The sequence below is a fragment of the Plectropomus leopardus genome, chromosome 11 (assembly GCF_026936395.1).
Source record: "Plectropomus leopardus strain MGB_pleo_1.0 chromosome 11, ASM2693639v1, whole genome shotgun sequence".
NCBI lineage: Eukaryota > Metazoa > Chordata > Actinopteri > Perciformes > Serranidae > Plectropomus > Plectropomus leopardus.
The window spans coordinates 949,744-969,575 of record NC_142186.1 but is presented as its reverse complement, the minus strand read 5'-3'; the positions used below and the strand labels follow the sequence as shown (position 1 = coordinate 969,575).

The 19,832-nt window shown below is 39.9% G+C and overlaps 1 protein-coding gene across 1 annotated transcript; it reads left to right on the top strand.

The window, feature by feature from the left end:
- The first annotated feature begins 622 nt into the window (after positions 1 to 622).
- LOC121945339 (uncharacterized) lies at positions 623 to 19,486 on the top strand. Its single transcript, XM_088084934.1, has 8 exons — positions 623 to 1,192; positions 3,408 to 3,520; positions 4,411 to 4,514; positions 7,021 to 7,195; positions 7,290 to 7,398; positions 10,809 to 10,894; positions 17,056 to 17,126; positions 17,459 to 19,486. Exons 1-8 carry the CDS (start codon positions 731 to 733, stop codon positions 18,859 to 18,861), a joined length of 2,523 nt encoding a protein of 840 aa, XP_087941060.1. The 5' UTR covers positions 623 to 730; the 3' UTR covers positions 18,862 to 19,486.
- Positions 19,487 to 19,832: the final 346 nt, after the last annotated feature.

The following is a 19,832-nucleotide window of genomic DNA, read 5'->3' as shown; positions in this document are numbered from 1 at the left end:
AATGAAGTGACAGGTATTACCAGTAAGAGAGTGTAAAGCATTGTATTCCATCTCTCCATCTGCTGGTGGGTCATCATATGATCTTAATCCTCTACAGAAGAGACTTGATGATCATCAGGTGGGAATAAAAGTGGATATATTAATGTTGGTATTGGTTATCAACAAAATGAGTTCTTACATAATCAAGTATTGTGCATCCCTAATTTGGTTACGTGTGGTAGACATTTGACAGGTAGGATGTGAGGATACTTGAAATAAAACCTGTAATGTGTAATAATTCTTGACATACTGATGAATGGAATCCTTTTCTTTTCCTGTCTCGGTGTATGTAGTGAGAAGATGTTCTGCTTAATGTTTTGATTGATTTGAATTTGAATGTTGGACTTGGACTTTGATTTTTTTAAATATAAAATACTATTATCAGAGATAAAGAATACATGTAGATGCTATGATTATTACAGTACTACATGGTCGCATGGGCTAATACACTGAATTTCAATTAAGCTGTCTCTAAAAAACCAAATATTAAACAACAAATGTTGGTGACTTAGTAAAATGTGTTATAATTAACAAATAACTACGTTAACAGACCATACCCCAGCTGCTCAGTTAGTCTCTGTGAGTCCAATCGGCAGGCCGCAGGTGTGCTGATGAGGGGAAGACTCAGGAGGAGGTCAGACCGCACCTGGCTCTCCACTGCTTGCAGCTCCTGCTGCTCCTGTTTCACATCATGTTGGTGTGCGCGTGGCTTCTTTGGACTTTGTTTGGTGGGATATTGGGAGGCCCGCTTCAGCGCGCTACATGGTCGGAAGAAACAAATCCGGTAATAAGGCATCAGGGTGAAGAATCGCGCCCCGCATTCTACCACCTGCCTATGTACCAGCACGCTCCACGGCCACTTGTTGCACGAGAGCTGTTTCGGCCGGTTCCTTACAAAAGGCCGCTTCCCGCCGGATTGACAGAGCTCCTGTTACCGCCCGCGAGCCAGCACTACAATGTCCAAGGGACGGGTTCACGCGCTGTGGAAGTCTGGTGCGGTATCGATAAAATCGCTGTTCGCGTGGACCGCTTCCAGCTGCGCGGTTGGACCGTTCCATCATTGTTTCGACTGGGCTCGTGCGAAGCCAGCAAGATCAGCACGCGGTTCCTGTACTTTCACTATGGACTGACAGAGTGCGGCGGAGAGGCTCAGGTCAGTACCACACCATCAATCCCTCATGACAACGTCACAAACAGGGCCTGCCTCTCCCGCTATCTGTGGGATACACGTTATTCAAATACTGAGATGTGAAGGAGAAGCCCTGCAATGACTTTTAAAAAAGAATAATAAATTTGAACTAATTGTAATACACAGACTTGTCCCTTAAAGTTGATGGCTATACATAGCATACCCCTTAAAGTCCTGCTCAACCATTTGGTAGAGCATATTTTCATTCAACAGCCTACATCTTAAAGAGCACCTATTATACTTTTTGAGGTTTTCATTTTTCTTTGTTTTGTGTAGCATTTTTGTGCTTGTAAAGTAATAAAGCCAAAAGGGAGCTCTCTCTCCCTTTATAAGACTCGTTTGAGTTACATTATTTACTTCTGTAAATTAGTGATATCACAATGTAACAACTAGAATGGACATAGAGAGCCAGCTGACCAATCAAAGCAGATCCTCAGGAGGTGGGACATAAGGTCAGACAGATTGTTACAGACAGCGGTGCTGCAGCAGTATGACACACAATGTTTGTTTTTTTTTTTAACATTCAAACATGTCAGCCTATCCTAGTAAACCCCCAAACTACAAATGATCTGGAAAACGAGGGTCTCATTAATGAAAAATGAGTAAAATCAGCTTAATCTGTTTGAGCCATATCTACCACTCAATTTAGGTTTCTTATGCAAAAGAAAATCAATAGATGTCTGTAGGGCTGCAAAAACGAATTGATAAAATCGATTATAATCGATTATCAAATGTTTTGGCAACAAATGAAATTAAGGTGAAAACCACATTACTCCTCCTGAATCTGAGGTTTGACTGTCTGGCGGACCCTCCTCTCAAGTACCGCTGAATAGACCTTACCAGAGAGGCTGAGGAGTTTGATCCCCCTGTAGTTGGAACACACCCTCCAGTCCCTCTTCTTAAAAAGAGGGACTACCACCCCGGTCTGCCAGTCCAGAGGCACTGCCCCCGATGTCCACGCAATGTTGCAGTCGTGTCAACCATGACAGCCCTACAACATCTAGGGCCCTAAGGAACTCCGGGCGGATCTCATCCACCGCCAGGGTTTTGTAGTTATTTATTATTTAATATTATTTTGACAGCTCAGGGATGTTCAAGCAACCCCGTTTATGCAGTGCACTTTTTGCACTGTTGTCAATGATGATCTGTTTTTGAGCAAAGTGATGGGAGAAAAAAAGCTTATTTTATTATTATTATTTCAATTTTTTTTTAAATCCGATTAATCAATTAATTGAAAAAATAATCTACTGATTGAGTTAGTTAGTTGCAGCCCTAGATGTCTGCATGTTCAGTTGGCCTCTTACAGGAAATTGGTAACAAGAAAAATCCCACCATTTTATATATATATATATATATATATATATATATATATATATATATATATATATATATATATATATATATATATATATATATATATATATATATATATATATGCTTGAAAGTTTGTGAACCCTCCAGACATGGTCACTGTTTTTGTAAAAAACAATAAAACAACATTATTAAACATACATTCAAATCCTAATTTGTAAAGTACACCTTTCAAATAAAGGGGACACATGCAAAAAGAGATATATTTTCATTACTTAATTAAACAAAAGTTGTTTATTTCACAAAAACTGAAGATTAAACGTGTGCAAAAGTATGTGAACCCTTTTAGTTAGTAGCTTGTGCCTCCTCCTTTTGCAGCCATTACTTTAACCAAATGTCTGTTACCTGCCTGACTTCACCAATGCAGCAGATGCCGGTCACTGTAACCTTGCATCTGTCTCATTTTTGTGAACACAGTATCTGAAGATGGTTTTGAGGGAGTTTCCTCAAATTTGGCACAAATGTCTACTTGGACTCAAGAATGAACTGATTAGAATCTGATGGTCAAAGGCCAAGGTCACAGTGAACTCATTAAACATGTTTTGGGCCATAACTTAAGAACCTTGGGTGCCCACCTTGAATGTATAGATCTTCTTTGCTGCCAGGGGGGAGATGTGTATAAAGTATCCATTTTTTCACAGACATGGATTGAAGTGCAATTTGACTGGTTGCATGAAGGCATAGTTGTTACTTTTCAGGCAGTGAAAATCCAGACTTGGAAATGGTAAAATCTAGATTTTCAACTGATTTAAGTTTAGCTGGACTGAAAAATGAATTGATATGAAATCTCTCTTCATTCCTGTCTCAGGTTGTTGGTGGTCAGCTGGTGTATACCTATTCGCTGTGTTACACTCCACCTCAGCAGGGTTACGTCATCAGAGTTCTACCACTCAACCTTCTCATTCATTGCCACTACAACAGGTAATATCAGTGCTTTCAGCAGAAGTGAGATAATAATCAAGATCATGTATGTAATGGCAGACTTTAGTTTCCAAAAATGTAATAAACTTTTTTTGATGGAATGATTGGAACACATGCTGCTTTTGTCACAAAATCATGTTTGTTCTTTTATTTATTAATGTTATCATATTATTGGTTAAATGTCCCTTAGCTATTTTTACCTACGTTTGTCACATTTGGTTTGCCATCCAGAACCTTCTGGCAAGCCACTGGTTGAATATTTGACTACTCCTTGACAGATTGGGTAAAGATCAGTTAAATTTGTTGGCTTTGTGACACGAGAATATATCTTTCGTACAGTCCAAATGTTCTGGATGTTCTTATTATAGCAGTTAGCCAGTCTGCTTATGCCTTGGAAGTGTGTGTTTAAAATATATGGCTGTCTTGCAATATAGATCTACTCATTTTAAACTACTTGAATTAAGTCATGGAGATAGAATAAAATGCTATGAAAAATTCTTTGGTAAATCTTTCAGAATTGTTTTTTTAGCTTTTGTTAGATTTTTTTTTGTATTTGTTTGAATTTCTATGCAGATATCTGTTTATAGAGATTAGCTGAAATGGTTGTAAATCATGGGGTTGAGTGTGTTCAATTCTGGATTCTACTATTCATATTTGATATTTATTGTCAGCTTGAAGTGTTGTCACAAATAATTTACCACTTTGAACCAGTGACCATCTGTTGTCTCTTTTGGGTTCAGTCTGCACGAAGAGGCTCCGCATGACTTATGCTGCTTATTTGTTGTGCTCAGTTTCCACTGTGTCTTTTGAGGGTCTCGTGACCTTATTTGTGAGTGATGTGCTGGAAAATTCTCATTGGTGTCATGTGAAAATCTTTTGTTCTTTCTCAGGTTTCATTACTCTTACCAAGTGGGCTTCAGACCTCAAGTTCAGCACACAACCTTTATGAAGAGCATCAGGAGTAAACTCAGCTACAGCCTCACTGTCTGTAATGGTAAAACATGTGCACTATCATCAAAAGTGTTGCTATTATTTGTGCAAGATGACATGTAACCTGTAAATATTCATGATCCATGATCTTGAACCGGAAGTTGTTCTCGTGCGCTATCTTGAAGGCCCATCCAAATCTCTTATTTATTCTCTGCGGAGTGAGGAACAGGGAGGGATTTCTAAGGAGCGATGAGTGAGAATACATGAGCACAGCCTGCACAGAGGTATTTATCAGCAGACATACTGATTTTTTTTGAGTTACAGATTGACATGATACGACACAACATCACTGGGGCCATACTCACAAAGCTTCTGAGTCCAAAGAGTTGCTCCTAGTGATGAAAGAAAATTCTTAAAGTTGCAACATTTTCTATGAATTTCCCCCTGGTAAAGATAAAAGTTATTCACAGAGTGTCCTAGTCCTTAAGACAGCTCCTAAAACTAGGAGGACTTTTAACAGGTTTAAGAGTTTCTGAAGCAAAGGAGAAAATGACATAAAGACAAAGAGGAAGAAGAAATTCTCTAAATGCTGGATGACAGCGAGTTAATGGAATGCTGCAGATTAGCAGGTGCAGGGATGTTTGTGGTTGATCTCTTTAAAGATGCGCTCACATCTTCCACCCAACACAGTAACATCAGAAAAAAAGTGAAAAAAAAGTGATCCAACACTAAAATATTTGGCAGTTGATGCAGTGATGCAGTTCATTTCATTTCCATGGGGTGTCCACACCTCACAGGTCACAAAAGGCATGACAACCAATTGCATCTGCTAAAATAATGTGTCACACCTAGCAACAGGTTCAACCACAACACCTCAGTAAGGTAAAAGTTTCTGTCACTCTGTTGCACAGAGAATATTTCTAAATCACTCCTAAGCTAGGACTCCTTGCTAGAAATATTTGGGCTGAATCTGGGCCCTCTGAGAGGATGCTCTCAATGTTTGTGAATACAGCCTCCATTGTTGGTCTAAACACCAAGAGAAGCACGAACAACGAGAACCACGATTTTTCTCCATCGACTTTTATTATGGAAACCATTAAAGTCAGAGTGCCTGTCTTTCAGCAAGAAACACACGTAAATAATATAAAGGTTATATGCGCACAGTATAATACAAAATGCAGTTATTCATGTGCAGGTGTTTGTAAAACAGAGAGAAAATACATCTGGCAGTGGTAACTGTGTGCCCTTTAAAGTATTTGCACAATGCACATGTAGCGGACACAAACAGCTGTTAAAGCCCACTGACAGCGGATGTAGATGCTGCCATCATCAGAAACGGACAGTTTCATGTGAAGCTTCAGAGGAAACAGCAACTTACTTCTCCAAACTTATGGGTCTTCTCTCTCCTCGCATGGTTTCATAAATGAGGGAAACATGGGTGCAATTTAAGAGATTTGGGATGCATTCAAAGAGTTGAAAGTTTACACTACTGTTTTCATCTGGTCGTCTGGTAGGCGTTACTGGTCACTGCACGCCAAAACAACCTGAAACAGTTTCTTCCCTCAGGCTGTCACTCTAATGAACTCTTAACGGTCACAGAGTGTCAGAATAATCAGTAATGCACATTTTGCGTTCTTTTTTAACTTACTTTTTAACTTATATTGTATATATTAGCTAAAATTATTTAACTCGGGCGTATACATATGTACATTTAAATCTATAATTTCCTGTTCTTATCTGTTTATTTTATTTTATTTTATTTTATTTTTTTCATTAATGTTCAATTTTTACATTGAGAGCAAAGGTAACCGGAGTCAAATTCTTTGTTTGTGTAAGCACATTTGGCAAATAAAGCTGATTTCTGATTTCATGATACTGGAGTTTAACATGTAATATAATAATATAATACCTTGAAAAAATATCATTATTTAATACAATTTAAATATCATTATTTAATACAATTTTTGATACCATGGTTGGAAAATTGACACTGAGGGCATAAAATCTTAAATTTTCATTTGAAGATAAATATATCAAGGCTGTAACATGATGACAGCTTTTCTTTAGTCAGTAGGAGAAAAAAGCAGAATGACTGTAGAAAACAGAAGATGACTATTGAAAACTACATTGCTAATCTATTAAGTGGCCAGTAGATTTTATAATTCACCAATCACAGTGACGGGTTGGCAAAAAAGTTAATTTCCAACACTGTTTCTGATATTCAGGATCAATATGTATTGCTCATCTGTTTTTGACAACAGGTTATACTCTGCACTGAATAGTGATCTAGCCATCCTGCCAGGACTCAACACACACGCCTTGTCAGCACATTTCAACAACTTGTGGTTACAGTTTTCTTTGTCTAAATTCAGAAAAAATACATAATACACACACAATGTGGGTGCACGGTGATCTAAGATCTGTATGTATGAAAGTATAAATTCAGGTGTTTGTACAGCAAAATTCATGTTTGATAATGTGCAGTAAAGACACAACACAAAAGCAAATTCAACTGAAGACAAGGAATGTGTCTTTGCCTTGAATGTGTGTGTATGTTTGTGTGTTAACAGCCCGGGGGGAACCCGTCCCTCCAGACCATTGCTTCTACTTGGGGGAGTCAGTGTATTTTGTGGCCCAGGCAGGAGCTCTGTTGGCTGGGGAAAAGCTTTATGTGGACTCATGCTATGCCACAAGCTCCAAAGACTCAAACAGCATGCCCAGACTAGATATCATTACTAACTATGGGTATGTCTCTAGTAAGAAAAGTCACACAAACAGTTTACAGTCATTTGTTTGTCACTGGAAATGTCTTGATGTATGATTTGTTTTTTGATTGCAGCTGCATGACAGACAGCAGGAGGGAGGGCAGCAGCTCACACTTCCTGTCAGGAGGGGGCAGTGTGCTAAAGTTCTCTGTGGATGCATTTCTCTTCAGCGCTGTCTCACAAGTAAGACCATTTTCAAAATTACATTCTATAAAAACCTCGAAGCCCAGTGGTGGTGCTTTCCACACGTGACATGGGCAGCCGCCAAAATTGTGCCCAGAAAAAAGGTTCAAATAAGTCATCAAAGTCTGATTAATGCACGATGCATGAGTCATCAGCGGACCTTTTTCCACCCACCTATTAGCCACAAAGCCACTGAAACATATAGAGGAGTATACCTACTTCCTACTCTGTAACCCTTTAACCAGGTAGTACACCCACCTCATCAACTGTTCAATTCAATTTTATTTGTAAAGCCAATTATCACAAAATCACAGTTTGCCTCAGAGGGCTTTACAGAATACAACATCCCTCTGTCCTTAGGCCCTCACATCATCTAAGGAAAAACTTAATTAATACCAAAATACATAACCATAACTCATAATGCAAAATTATGACCCAGAAACATGAATTGGTATAAAGATGAAGTGGAGTAATGGGACTAAACTACGGCTATCAGGAACAATAAGTTTGCATTGAAAATTAGAGTTTTAAAACCTCGGAGCACCACCCATTACAAAAGAGAGTTGATAGCCCATTTTGCCTTATAAATTAATTTAGTCTCATAATTTGAAGTTTGCAACAGAGTTCTTTTTCCAGGTGTACAGGGACCTGACATTATACACACACACACATCACAAGATCAAGTCTTTATAAATGAAAGTTTTATTAAACTACTCACTACACATCAAAACTACTCCTAAAGGACTACAAATGAATGAGTTTAAGAATAAGAAGGGATAAATGATGACAGTGAATACAGCAAAGACACAAAGTGAATAAAATGACTAAATGAACAACATACTCATAAATGATGCAGCAATAAAATGAGGGGACGAAAACCAGTGAGGAACTGAATTAGATGTGACATCTGGACCAGATCAGGTGCACAAGCCCAAAGAGCCAAAAGACCCCGAAAGGCCCAAGTCCTTCAACTTCACTGGGGTTATAATTCCCATTATCACTTCTACTGTTTTAACTGTCTATATCTAATTTCTTCCTAAAGTGTTGATTAAGTTTACTACAGGGCTTCAAATCTTCTTCAATATTTGAAACCATGACGCTCTCCTCTGCTGATCGATACCGAACACATACGAGAAAATCAAATAATTATTTGGCAGATCATTAAGTAAGGAAAACAGCATTAATCACGTTTAACAAACAAATACAAATATGTGTGAAAATAAGTAAATGTAATACCACAGTGTCAAAACACTCTAATATAATTAAAGGTTGTTAAAGATCCTATTTGAGTAAAGGTATAACAAGTACTAGACATCATAATATAACAAAGTATGAAAGTACTTAATATGATCAAAGGTCTATCAACAAAACCTATAATTGGAAAATCACAATTCACAGGATTACATAGATTAATATAGCATCTGTACACAACAGTGTAAAGGAAGGATAATTAAGATACAGATAGAGGAGATGCATATCAAAATGCAACTCTGTAAGAGTCTGTCCATTCAGGGTGCAGCACACTGCTGGCAGGGGGTTACGGAAGGTCACACCCCTCCACACACACACACAGGCACAGCTTGTGTTTGTGAGTTTGGCCTCAAAATCGGCATGTATGCGAAGTTCCAGTTCTGAGACCTCCACACAACATTTCAAAGTACGTTTTACTTTGAATACAAAAATCAGTTAATGTGCTCCTCTCTTACAGTCTGTAGATGTGCGGGTATGTCACCTGTTGGTTGTGTAACAAAGACATAAATTGTCCATTTCTCCTGATGTCTCCTTGAGTCTTTGCAGGCGCTCAGTGTACAGCTCGTTGCCCCAAATGAGTCGTAAGTTAACTCAAACTGTTGGTCGGGCAATAAAATCTGTCGTAATTTAGTTCTGCTTACAAGAGTTGTGAGTTCAACAAGGCAGTTAGGTCCATTAGCTGACTCCGAGGTTCATCTAAGGAATCTCCTAAACAAGTTTCAGTTTTGGGGAGGCATTTAAATATCATCTTATCAAGAGTTGTCCTCATCATCCACTACAAGAGTGACTGAGGAGGGATCCGTCTTCCAGGACGGACAGACGTACAATGGATGTAATAAATAACAATTAGATTACAGTAATGACAAAGAGGAAAGAGAAAGAGAGAGGGGGAGAGATGTCCAGCAGTAATGGTAATGGTAGCATAACATATAACAATAGTTACAGACATAAAATTACTAAATGCACTCTATGATAGCATGTGATATTACGTGCAAATATTGTAGGTGTTGATAACAGTCCCATGCGTATATTAATAGTGGAGGCATGACGCATAATAATGGCAGGAGAAGGCCACGTCGAGCAGGATCACGGCATCTGCGCAACCAGGACCCACAACACAGGCACAGGCTCAGACAGGACCACAGCAACAGCACAACCAAGACCACGATCAAGGCGGGTACAACAGGTACAGCATCAGTGCAGCTGCAACACAAGAACGGCCAAAGGCAGGGTCACAGCATCAGCACTACTGAGAGAAGTGTATGTGGAGAAAATAAAAATCTGTATTGTTATTCACTGTTAGCCAAATTCATAATTTAAACATTATCATCAGTATCGGCTCAGGATTTCAAAATTGGTGCATTAGTGAAAACTCTGAGTTATAAACTCTGAGATGAGGGAAACTCTTGGTGTTTAGTTTCAAAAGGAGAGGTAACTTAAACTCTGTCTCAGTAACCATGGTAACTGACTCTGTGAAGCTAATCTGCTTGCTGGCAGGTTTTCTTCAACAAACTCTGTCTCCTCCTTCTGACAGATTTATACGCTGCTTCATCTCCTCATTCATTTAGTCTAGATCAAAACACATCAGTAAGAAAAGATTTACTGAATGTCAGAATCAAATTTTGGCTAGATTATCATTTGTCCCTTAGAACTATCTAAAATCACCACAGTCTACATAGTATCAAGCCACCCTCACATAACCTCAGTTTAAATCACAAAAATTAAATGAATGGAGGCTTTGCCTTTTATTTACGTAGGCCTGTTGCCATGGTGAATCATAGGACTGGAACTTAGTTGAACTGACTCAGCTGTTCTGAAGCAAAAAACTTTTATTATCCATCTCAGACTCTAGGGTTAGGCTCAGAGTTTGTTAAAGTTGCTTTCTGGAATGGATCCCAGCTCTGTGGCGTTCTGTGTCACTGCAGTGTGAAGAGTGTGTACAGATGAATGGTGTTAGGCACACCAAGTGCCACCAGCTCCTGCAGCTCATCTCCCATAGGCCTGCAGAGGATGCTGGGAGTCTTCTGCTGGTTTACATGCCCCCAGTGTGTTTGCTGGACACCTTTTCTAATTTAGTGGATTCCAAACAAAGCAGGCTCTCTCATCACCTGCCAGCTTATTATGGCTTTTTTTAAACTGTTGTGTGTATCTTTGTGTAGGTGCTGTACCTCCACTGTTCTGTGTCAGTCGGGCTTGCCACCTCCTACACCTCAAAGTCCTGCAACTACAACAAAGCTGCTGGCAGGTAAGCAACATGTGTATTAAATGAACCGTCTTCACAAGTATAACACGGTTAAATGACAATGAAATGATAAAAATCATATGTAAGGAAAACACTACTAGAGAACATCTTGAGATGGAATCATGCCAGCTGCAATGTCCGTCTGCAACTTAAAATGTGTGTGGGCCAGGGGGATAAAAGAGGGTGGGGCATAGTCCTCTTCCCTACGTCCTACCCATTTACTTCAGGCCCTTGCTCTGACCACACTCATCCTCGATCTCAGCCTTCATTCTCATCTCAACACCTGGAAGGTTTTGTGACTTTATCTTGAGGTTGTGATGCAATTTCATTGACAAAATCTTTTTTTACTTGAGCTCTGGGAATGCATGGTGGCCGTCATGGAGGCTCAAACTCGGAAATGACTGCGTATCAACAACACTTAAGTGTTTATAGTTAATTGAATGTCAATTTAGATTGGTTACTCCACAGCTCTCCATACTTGTAATTTTTGTGAGTTTTGAGTTTTATTGTATTTAATTTGTTATTAGAATATACCACCTTTCAAAATAGACTTTTGTGATTCAATATTTTCAGTCAACAGATAGAGGTGGGTCAACTTCTGGTTTTGCCGGTCTGGTCTGGTGTACAAGCTTAAACCAGTTTGATTTATGTGAACTGGCTAAACCTGTATTTGTCATTTTTTTCATATTCTGGCAACTTTAAATGTAGCCTCAGTCACAGCACCTAATCCAACACAAATGTCATCGATAATAAGCAATATGGCAGTGTGATCAACGTAATATCATGTTTTGTAAACTTTCCTAAGGAGCACTTGTGTCCAATAGGTTTTGTTCAATATGCTGCCGAAGCGGCTGGTGTGATAACATGAGAAAGATGGCATGTCAGCATAGGGGGGAACGCGGTGCACACTATGTTTACTTTTTAAGCTGATGAAAGGAGATGTGTCAGAGAGAGTTGGTCAATTAATATGACTAAAACGGTGTCAATATTACACAAAAATATCACATTTTGGATTTGAAGTCAAGGAAAGATCTGTCCTCACTGGCTGCAGGTGTGTGAGCTGGACTTTCGCTGAAAGCCATGTTACTATATGTATCTGATGCTTGTTTTGAAAGCGTAGCAATGGACAAGGACCATCTGATTCATAAAGGTGAAATGAGAAATTATGTATATGAAACATCCTTAATTGATTACAAAAGTCCTAAACAAAGAGTCAGATGGCTGGAGGAAGATCATGAGGAAGCTAAAAGTTTCTGCTGAGGTAAATGACCATCACTACAAACAAGCTAGGCTAACATCACTTGCTGTTGGTTATATTGTGTTTAATTTCCAGTAAATATCACAATATAAAATGTGTGTTATCTGATTTAAAAAGTAACGTTACCAATGTAGGAAGATGGCTAGTAGGTGACTCCTGCTTCTTTTAAATGTTGGCATCTCCAGTGTGATCCTGAACACACAGCTGATAGCTACATGGCTTGTTTACATGAAGTAACAGGTGTATATTTAATGGATTCAGTGTGGACAGAGAGCTCTGGTTTGACATGATGCTATGTGATAGTGAGACACTCATTTTCTGTTGGGACATGAAGTAATTATGTTCCACTCAGGATTAACTGCTGAATCATGTGGCAAACCTGGATTCAAACCTGGATTCTCAACCTCAAATTCAGCCAATCCCAATGAATTCTGCACAACCTTGCAACTTTGCCCAATCACTGCAACTTTGAATCATTTCATTGTACAGCTACACAAAGTGTAATGATCCACTCAGCCTCTCTCTCTCTCTCTCTCTCTCTCTCTCTCTCTCTCTCTCTCTCTCTCTCTCTCTCTCTCTCTCTCTCTCTCTCTCTGTTTACATGATAAACACCGTGCTGGTGACAGAGTCACACACACACACACACACACACACACACACACACTGACAGGGTAACTGTTTGCAGAACATGGCTTATTTTATCCAACAGTTATTAACAGGTTTTAATGAGTTGAGCCATGTCTATGTCAATGTGAGCACCATCATAAAGCAAACATGTTGAGTCCTCCTGCAGCTCACTCCAAGTCGAGCCTTCCTGCCGCACAGAACAGATGAATTTTAACAACTTCCACACGTCAGCCACACAACATACCCTCAGTATTTCTAAATACCCTGGTATACTGTAATACTTTTTATATCGCCTAAACCTAATGCCATAGGCACGCAAAGCCAGGAGCAACACTTGTAAAGGGACAATTTGGTCCGCCATTGTTATTGTTCATCTTGAAGTTGGCACTAGAATTGCTGGGTAAACAGAGATGTTTCAAGACGTATACAGTGACATGGCTCTCTAGACTATAGAAAAGCAAACTGGTTTCTAGAATGTTCGCAAGTTGAACCAACTGTAACCAGCACCAGCCCAGAGGTAGAACTAGGTTCATGCTGACGGAAAGGATACTGAATACAAGTGCTGACCCTGATAAAGCTAATCTGATTCTCAGATTATCCGAGGGACAATGTTTTTAAGGTGTCTGGGTATCACCTTCACAATAACTTTACTTCCTGCGTTCAGCACTGAATTTGGGCAGTGTCAAACAAATAGACATGTAAACACCTATAAGAGTCTTGTTTAGTCTGGCAGGACAGTCTTAAAACATATAGAAAGGCCCTCTGCCATGCCAGAGCAAACTACTACTCATTATTAATTGAGGAAAATAAAAACAATCCCAGGTTTCTTTTCAACACCGTAGCTAGGCTGACTCAGAGTCACAGCTCCATAGAGCCCTGTATTCCTTTAGCCCTCAGCAGCAATGACTTTAGGAGTTTCTTTAATAATAAAATTATAAGAGATAAAATTCATTACCTCTTGCCCTCAACCGACCTGACCTTAGACACAGGTAACTTGGATATGGCAGTAAGTCCTGAAATTTATTTGGACCGTTTTTCCCACATTGACCTTCACCGACTCTCTACATTGATTTCTGCATCCAAGCCATCAACACGCCCATTAGAATCCATCCCAACAAGGCTACTTAAAGTCCGGGTAAAGTGAATTCAGAGATATGTTTCAAAACACATTCTAAATGTTGGAAACTGATTGTTGAAAACATGTTACAAAGACCCTTTACTATAGAGTACTGAATTTTGAAGTTAGAAGGTTGACTGTTTTTCACCATTTTCCTGTTTTAAGATTTTTTTGGGCGGGCCTAAAACCATAGCTCGATGATGCAATTAAGCTATACTAAACATAACCCCACCCCTGACAATGTAGCAGTATAAAAGCAAGAAGCCTCATTAGCATAGTCCCGTGATTGGGTGTTGCCTCTGCTCCTCCAGCGGACACGCCCCCAGCATTTCAGATCAGAGAATACTGTGCATTTTTTCATGATTTTGAAACCTTCTTTTACATACTTTGGTCATTTAGATTTGGTCAGGTGTTTAATAACACATCTTTTTGTGATGTGACAAACTCTACACGTTTTAATTATCACTTTACCTGCACTTTAACGAAGTTTTACATTTAACTGACAGCTCTTTGTTAGATAGAATCAATGTGTCTCTATTAACAGCTACCACAGTCCTTTAAAGTAGCTGTCATTAAACCCTTTCTAAAGAGGCCCAATCTCGATCCAGAGGATTAGCAAGAGATAGACCGATATCTAATCTCCCCTTTATTTCTAAAATCCTAGAAAGACTAGTTTATTTGAGGACTTTCAGTCAGGTTTCAGAGTTCATGATAGTACAGAGACGGCACTACTAAAAACTACTAATGACTTGTGAAGGACTGGTCTCTGTATGAATCCCATTAGATCTCAGTGCCGCATTCGACACCATTGACCATAATGGCCTTAAAGGAACGGCACTAAACTGGTTTAAATCATACTTATCAGATTGTTCCCAGTTTGTTCATATTATGATCAATCCTCCATGCATACTAAGGTCTGCTTCAAAGTGCCGCAAGGTTCTGTGCTTGGACCAATCCTTTTCACTTTATATATGCTTCCCCAAGTCAACATTATTAGAAATCACTCTGTAAATTTCGATTGTTATGCAGATGTTACGCAACTGTATCCATCTATGAAACCAGATTAAACTGATCAATTATCTAGACTACAAGCATGTCTTAAGGACATAAAAGCCTGGATGAGCCGCAATTTATTGATATTAAATTTAGACAAAACTCAAGTTATTGTTCTTGGCCCCAAACACCTCAGAAATTCCTTTTGTAAGGATATAATTTCTCTAGATGGCATTACCTTGGCCTCTAGCACAACTGTAAGGAACCTCAGAGTTTTATTCGATCAAGATCTATCTTTTGCCTCCTATATAAAACAAACTTCTAGGACTGCTTTCTTTCACTTATATAACATTGCAAAAATTAGACATACCCTGTCTCTAACAGACAGCAAAAAAATAGTACACACATTTGTTACTTCTAGGCTGGATTACTGTAACTCCATTGTTACAGTTGTTGGGGCAACTCTATCCGGTTGCCCCAACAAATCTCTGAAGTCTCTCCAACTGGTGCAAAATGCTGCTGCACATGTTCTAATGGGAACCAAGAAAAGGGATCATATTTTTCCTGTTGTAGCTTCTCTGCACTGGCTACCTGTAAAATCCAGAACTGAATCTAAAATCCTCTTCCTTACTTACAAAACTCTAAATGGTTAAGCTCCATTTTATCTGTCCCAACTCATAGTTCCCTACCAACCCTCAAGATCACTGTGATCCTAAAATGCAGGGTTACTTGTGGTTCCCAAAGTCTCCAAAAGTAGAATGGGAGCCAGAGCGTTCAGTTACCAAGCTCCTCTTTTATGGAACCATCTTCGAGTTTCGGTCCGGGAGGCAGACACCGTTTCCACTTTTAAGGGTAGACTTAAGACCTTCCTCTTTGATAAAGGGTATAATTAGGGCTGGCTCAGGTTGCCTGAACCAGCCCCGAGTTAGGCTGACATAGGTTTAATCTGCCAGGGGACTTTCTAAGATACACTGAGCTCCTTTTTCCATCTCTTGCTCCCTCCATCTGCAAACACTTATGTCTGTTTACTGCATTACGCTAACTCTGTTGCGCTCCGGAGCATTTGTGCTCCCTTGTTTCCTAGTTTTCACAGATCCTGGCTGCAATCTTGGCTGAACCTGATCGTGGCGATGACTCTGCTGATTCTGTGATCCTGCCTTTGGTCGTGCTTGTGCTGTGGCTGCACTGATACTGTACCTCCAGCTCGCTTTGATCGTGGTCTTGGATTTGCATACTGATGACAGTGTTTAAATTATGAATTTGGCTAACAGTAAACAATACAGATTTTTTTTTTCTCCATATACTCTCCTCTCAGAACGGCTGATGCTGTGACCTTGCCTTTGGCCGTTCTTGTGTTGCGGCTGCACTGATGCTGCACCTGTTGTACCCGCCTTGGTCGTGGTCTTGGTTGTGCTGTTGCTGTGGTCCTGTCTGAGCCTGTGCCTGTGTTGTGGGTCCTGGTTGCTCCAAAGCCATGATCCTGCATAATCCTTCTACTGCCACTATTATGCATCATTCCTCCACTATCAATATATGCATGGGACTGTTATCAGCACACATAATATTTGCGCGTAAAATAACGTGCTGTCATAGAGTGCAGTTAGTAATTTTACGCATATCACTATTGTAATATGACATACTATTGTTAGTATCATTTCTGTGCATCTCCCCCCCTCTCTCCCTCTCTCTTCCCCTCTCTCTTTCTTTTTTGTCATTATTGTAATTTAATTGTTATTTACGACATCTATTGCACGTCTGTCCCGGAAGGGGGATCCCTCCTCAGCCACTCTTCCTGAGGTTTCTTCCAGTTTTTCTTTAGTCAATGGGATGGTCTAAAGACAGAGGGATGTCATATGCTGTAAAGCCCTCTGAGGCAAACTGTGTTTTGTGATAATAGGCTTTATCAATAAAATTGACTTGACACCTGGCAAAGTACTCAAAACCACCTCTGTGGTCTTCCCTGCTACTATTGGTGTGAAAAGGACCACACGTTATCATGACAACATAGGGACTGACAAGCTGAAATTAATACCAGCCCCACTGTACAACCAATAATGAAAAATCTCAGAAGGCAGTGTAATAATTGCATAGTGAAATGTGTGTATACCTTGAATGAAGTAAACTGTTTGCACTAATGGACTTGACTTCTCTGTTTATTCATGTATGTAGGTGGGAGGAGCTGGAAGCCCCACCCTCACTGTGCTCCTGCTGTGATTCCATGTGCACTGACACGCAGGACTGTAAGTTCTGAGATTGTTGTCAGTCTAAACTAATGAGTCTAAACCCAGCACAGCAGCTGGTAACTGAAGTTGAGTAAACACATCAGTTATAATACAGTTTGTAATAAAAGACTAACACTGATTAGTTGTGGATGATCTAAATATACATACAAATACATGATTTATCTGATGGTGATGGCATTGTAGTATAGAGAAATCTGTACTACATAATCTGGTTCAGCTACCTACAATTCACTGACCCACTTAAATAAAGATAGAAAAATACCGTTATTGTTTAAAACCTGCACCATCTCTGGTTTTGTATTTTCTAACTATTGGCCTTTTCTACTCAGCTGTCAAGCACATAGTCAGCAGTCCAGGCTGGCTCATTGGACAAGGGAGTAAAGACAAAGCAAGGATGATGGCGACATCTTATCAAGCAGAGGAGGGAAGAGAATGGATGGATCAAGAAAATGAGATGCAAGAAAGTATGGATAAACACAATGAAAAAGTCCAGACTCTTCCGCGGGAGAGAGATATTAGCCTTGAGGAGGAAGACGAATCAGCTAGTCCTGAGAAGACAACTGAGAAAAAAGAATGGAGGCACAATGCTGCTGTCACCAAGCAGGGAAGAGGAGAAGAGGAGGATGCGACAGAGAAGGTAGATATGGAAAAGGCAGGCAGCCAGACTAAGGAATTAGCAACAGACGGCGTGATTATGTTAGACCAGACTGGAGCAGAGGAGGCCTGGGAGGAGGTCCCTTGTACCAAAAATGCTTCTGTGAGTGACTTGCCCAATGACAACAGTAGCACTAATGCTTGGAGAGACGGCTCTGCTACAGCCACTATTTCTGCAAGAAATTCCAGTTTTGGTATTGATTATTATAACACAAGTAATTATGGTTCTAGTGAAAATGTTGCTAAAGCTGTTTTTACTGTCTCTAAACTTTGTCATAATGGTGATCAAATGAATTGTAGTGCCACCATAAATAGTGCTGGGTTTGATACTGCTATTGATGCAGAGAGCTTTACCCCTACTATTGTAAGCACTACTACTACTAGTTCAAGAGTCCATGCAAGTCTTCCTGGCAGGAGACATGAGAATTCTGGGACACATTCTGCCAGCACTAACTTTGAAATGGACTCTGTAGGTTTTCTTGATGTCAGCAAGTCAAGAAAAATCAGGCTAATGTCAGATATGTTGGACTCTCTCCGGTGGTCAAACCAGGTCAAGTCTGTCAATGAATCAGTCGACACCAAGTCTGATGGGACACAAGGGCAGGCAGGTGATTCTGTTACCCATAAAGTACAACATGAAGATGATGATTTGCTTCACAGTCTACAGATCCGAGGGTTAGGGTCACACCAGGTGGATAATCCAGCTGGGTTCAGGATCCCAGTCTTTGTAAACGGGTTACATGATGGTTCTGATTTTGATTCTGGATTTGAAGAAGGTGAAGCTTTTCGTCCAAGTCAGTTTACTGGAGCAGTGAAGATACAAGAGTTTTCTGATACCATCCCAACAAAGCACAGTGTCAGTTCTGCTTCTGTGAGCTCACAGGAAATGCATCTAGACAGTCCCAGTCACTCTGCGGTGGTTATCGTTACCTCTCACATGAAAGGCTCTGAGAGCAACCAGGTTTCTGGCAGCGAGTGGGTTGACGAGGTGCCAGGATGGGGTCTGCAGAGTTTAGGGTTTGTAGTGGAGCAGCCAACAGAGGAACTGAGAGAGCGAGTGATGGATGACTTCTATTAAGTTCATATTCATAATCTTGTTCTCAGAGGTGGTTTTCACAAACAATACTGCTGTGCAGTCTGATCCAGTCCAACAGCTCACCATACAATGATCTCTTTAATTACGGTTATCAAATGAAATGGAGTTGACAATATAATAGAAACACCTTTCCTAATAATGCAATTCAGCATAATGTCACCAAAATCACAGCCTCTGTATTGAAAAATGGAGTTTAAAACACATCTGAATCAGTCTCAACAGAAACAGAAAGAATATGCTGAGCTGCTGTATTGGATTACATTGGGTTGTTCACATGTTTGATAGTTGATATTTTAATACAGACGAGTGGCAGAAGGAGCTTTACAGGAAAGAGAAGTGATGCTGAAGGGCATGGTGGAGTCTTGACTTGAATCCTTACACGTAGCATCAGCATGACGAAATGAGGCCATTCCTGGTTAGTAGTTAGTATCATCTGGCTTTTATCACAAAGAACCTCAGAGATATTGAAACCTTTCTGTTAATCTCAAGGCATTGTAACACCTGAACTGCTCACATGGAATATGGAGTACTGGTGGAGAATAACTAATATCTGCACAACCTATTGGCTTTATACATGATGATAAATAATAAACTCCTCTGAACAAGACCTCTTTTATCTTTGCCTTGTTTTCATTAATATAGCCAGTGTGTATATCCAGTGTATATGTTAGTGTTGATTCTCAGTAAATAAGGTCTTGGCAATTCTAAGTGATATATCACAGGCAACTAGACTTGCTTGAGTTTCTTGAAGATGTTTCAGCTCTCTTCCAAGTGGCTTCTTTAGTTCTTGAAGAAACTAAAGAAGCCTCTTGGATAAGAGATGAAATGTCTCAATCAAGTCCTGTTGCCTAGGATATAGCACTTCGAATCCAGAGTGTACACCCACCTCTGACAGTATGCACTTCAAGGCTCAAGTCCCCCACAACCTTGCTCGCAACTTTCCATTTGTGTGC

What these genes read in the sequence shown, in the direction of transcription:
- LOC121945339 (XM_088084934.1), top strand. Translation starts at nt 731, where the DNA reads ATGTTGGTGTGCGCGTGGCTTCTTTGGACTTTGTTTGGTGGGATATTG. An exon ending in CAGCCTCACTGTCTGTAATG is followed by an intron (nt 4,515 to 7,020) that starts GTAAAACATGTG and finishes GTGTGTTAACAG; the next exon opens with CCCGGGGGGAACCCGTCCCT. An exon ending in GATATCATTACTAACTATGG is followed by an intron (nt 7,196 to 7,289) that starts GTATGTCTCTAG and finishes TTTTGATTGCAG; the next exon opens with CTGCATGACAGACAGCAGGA.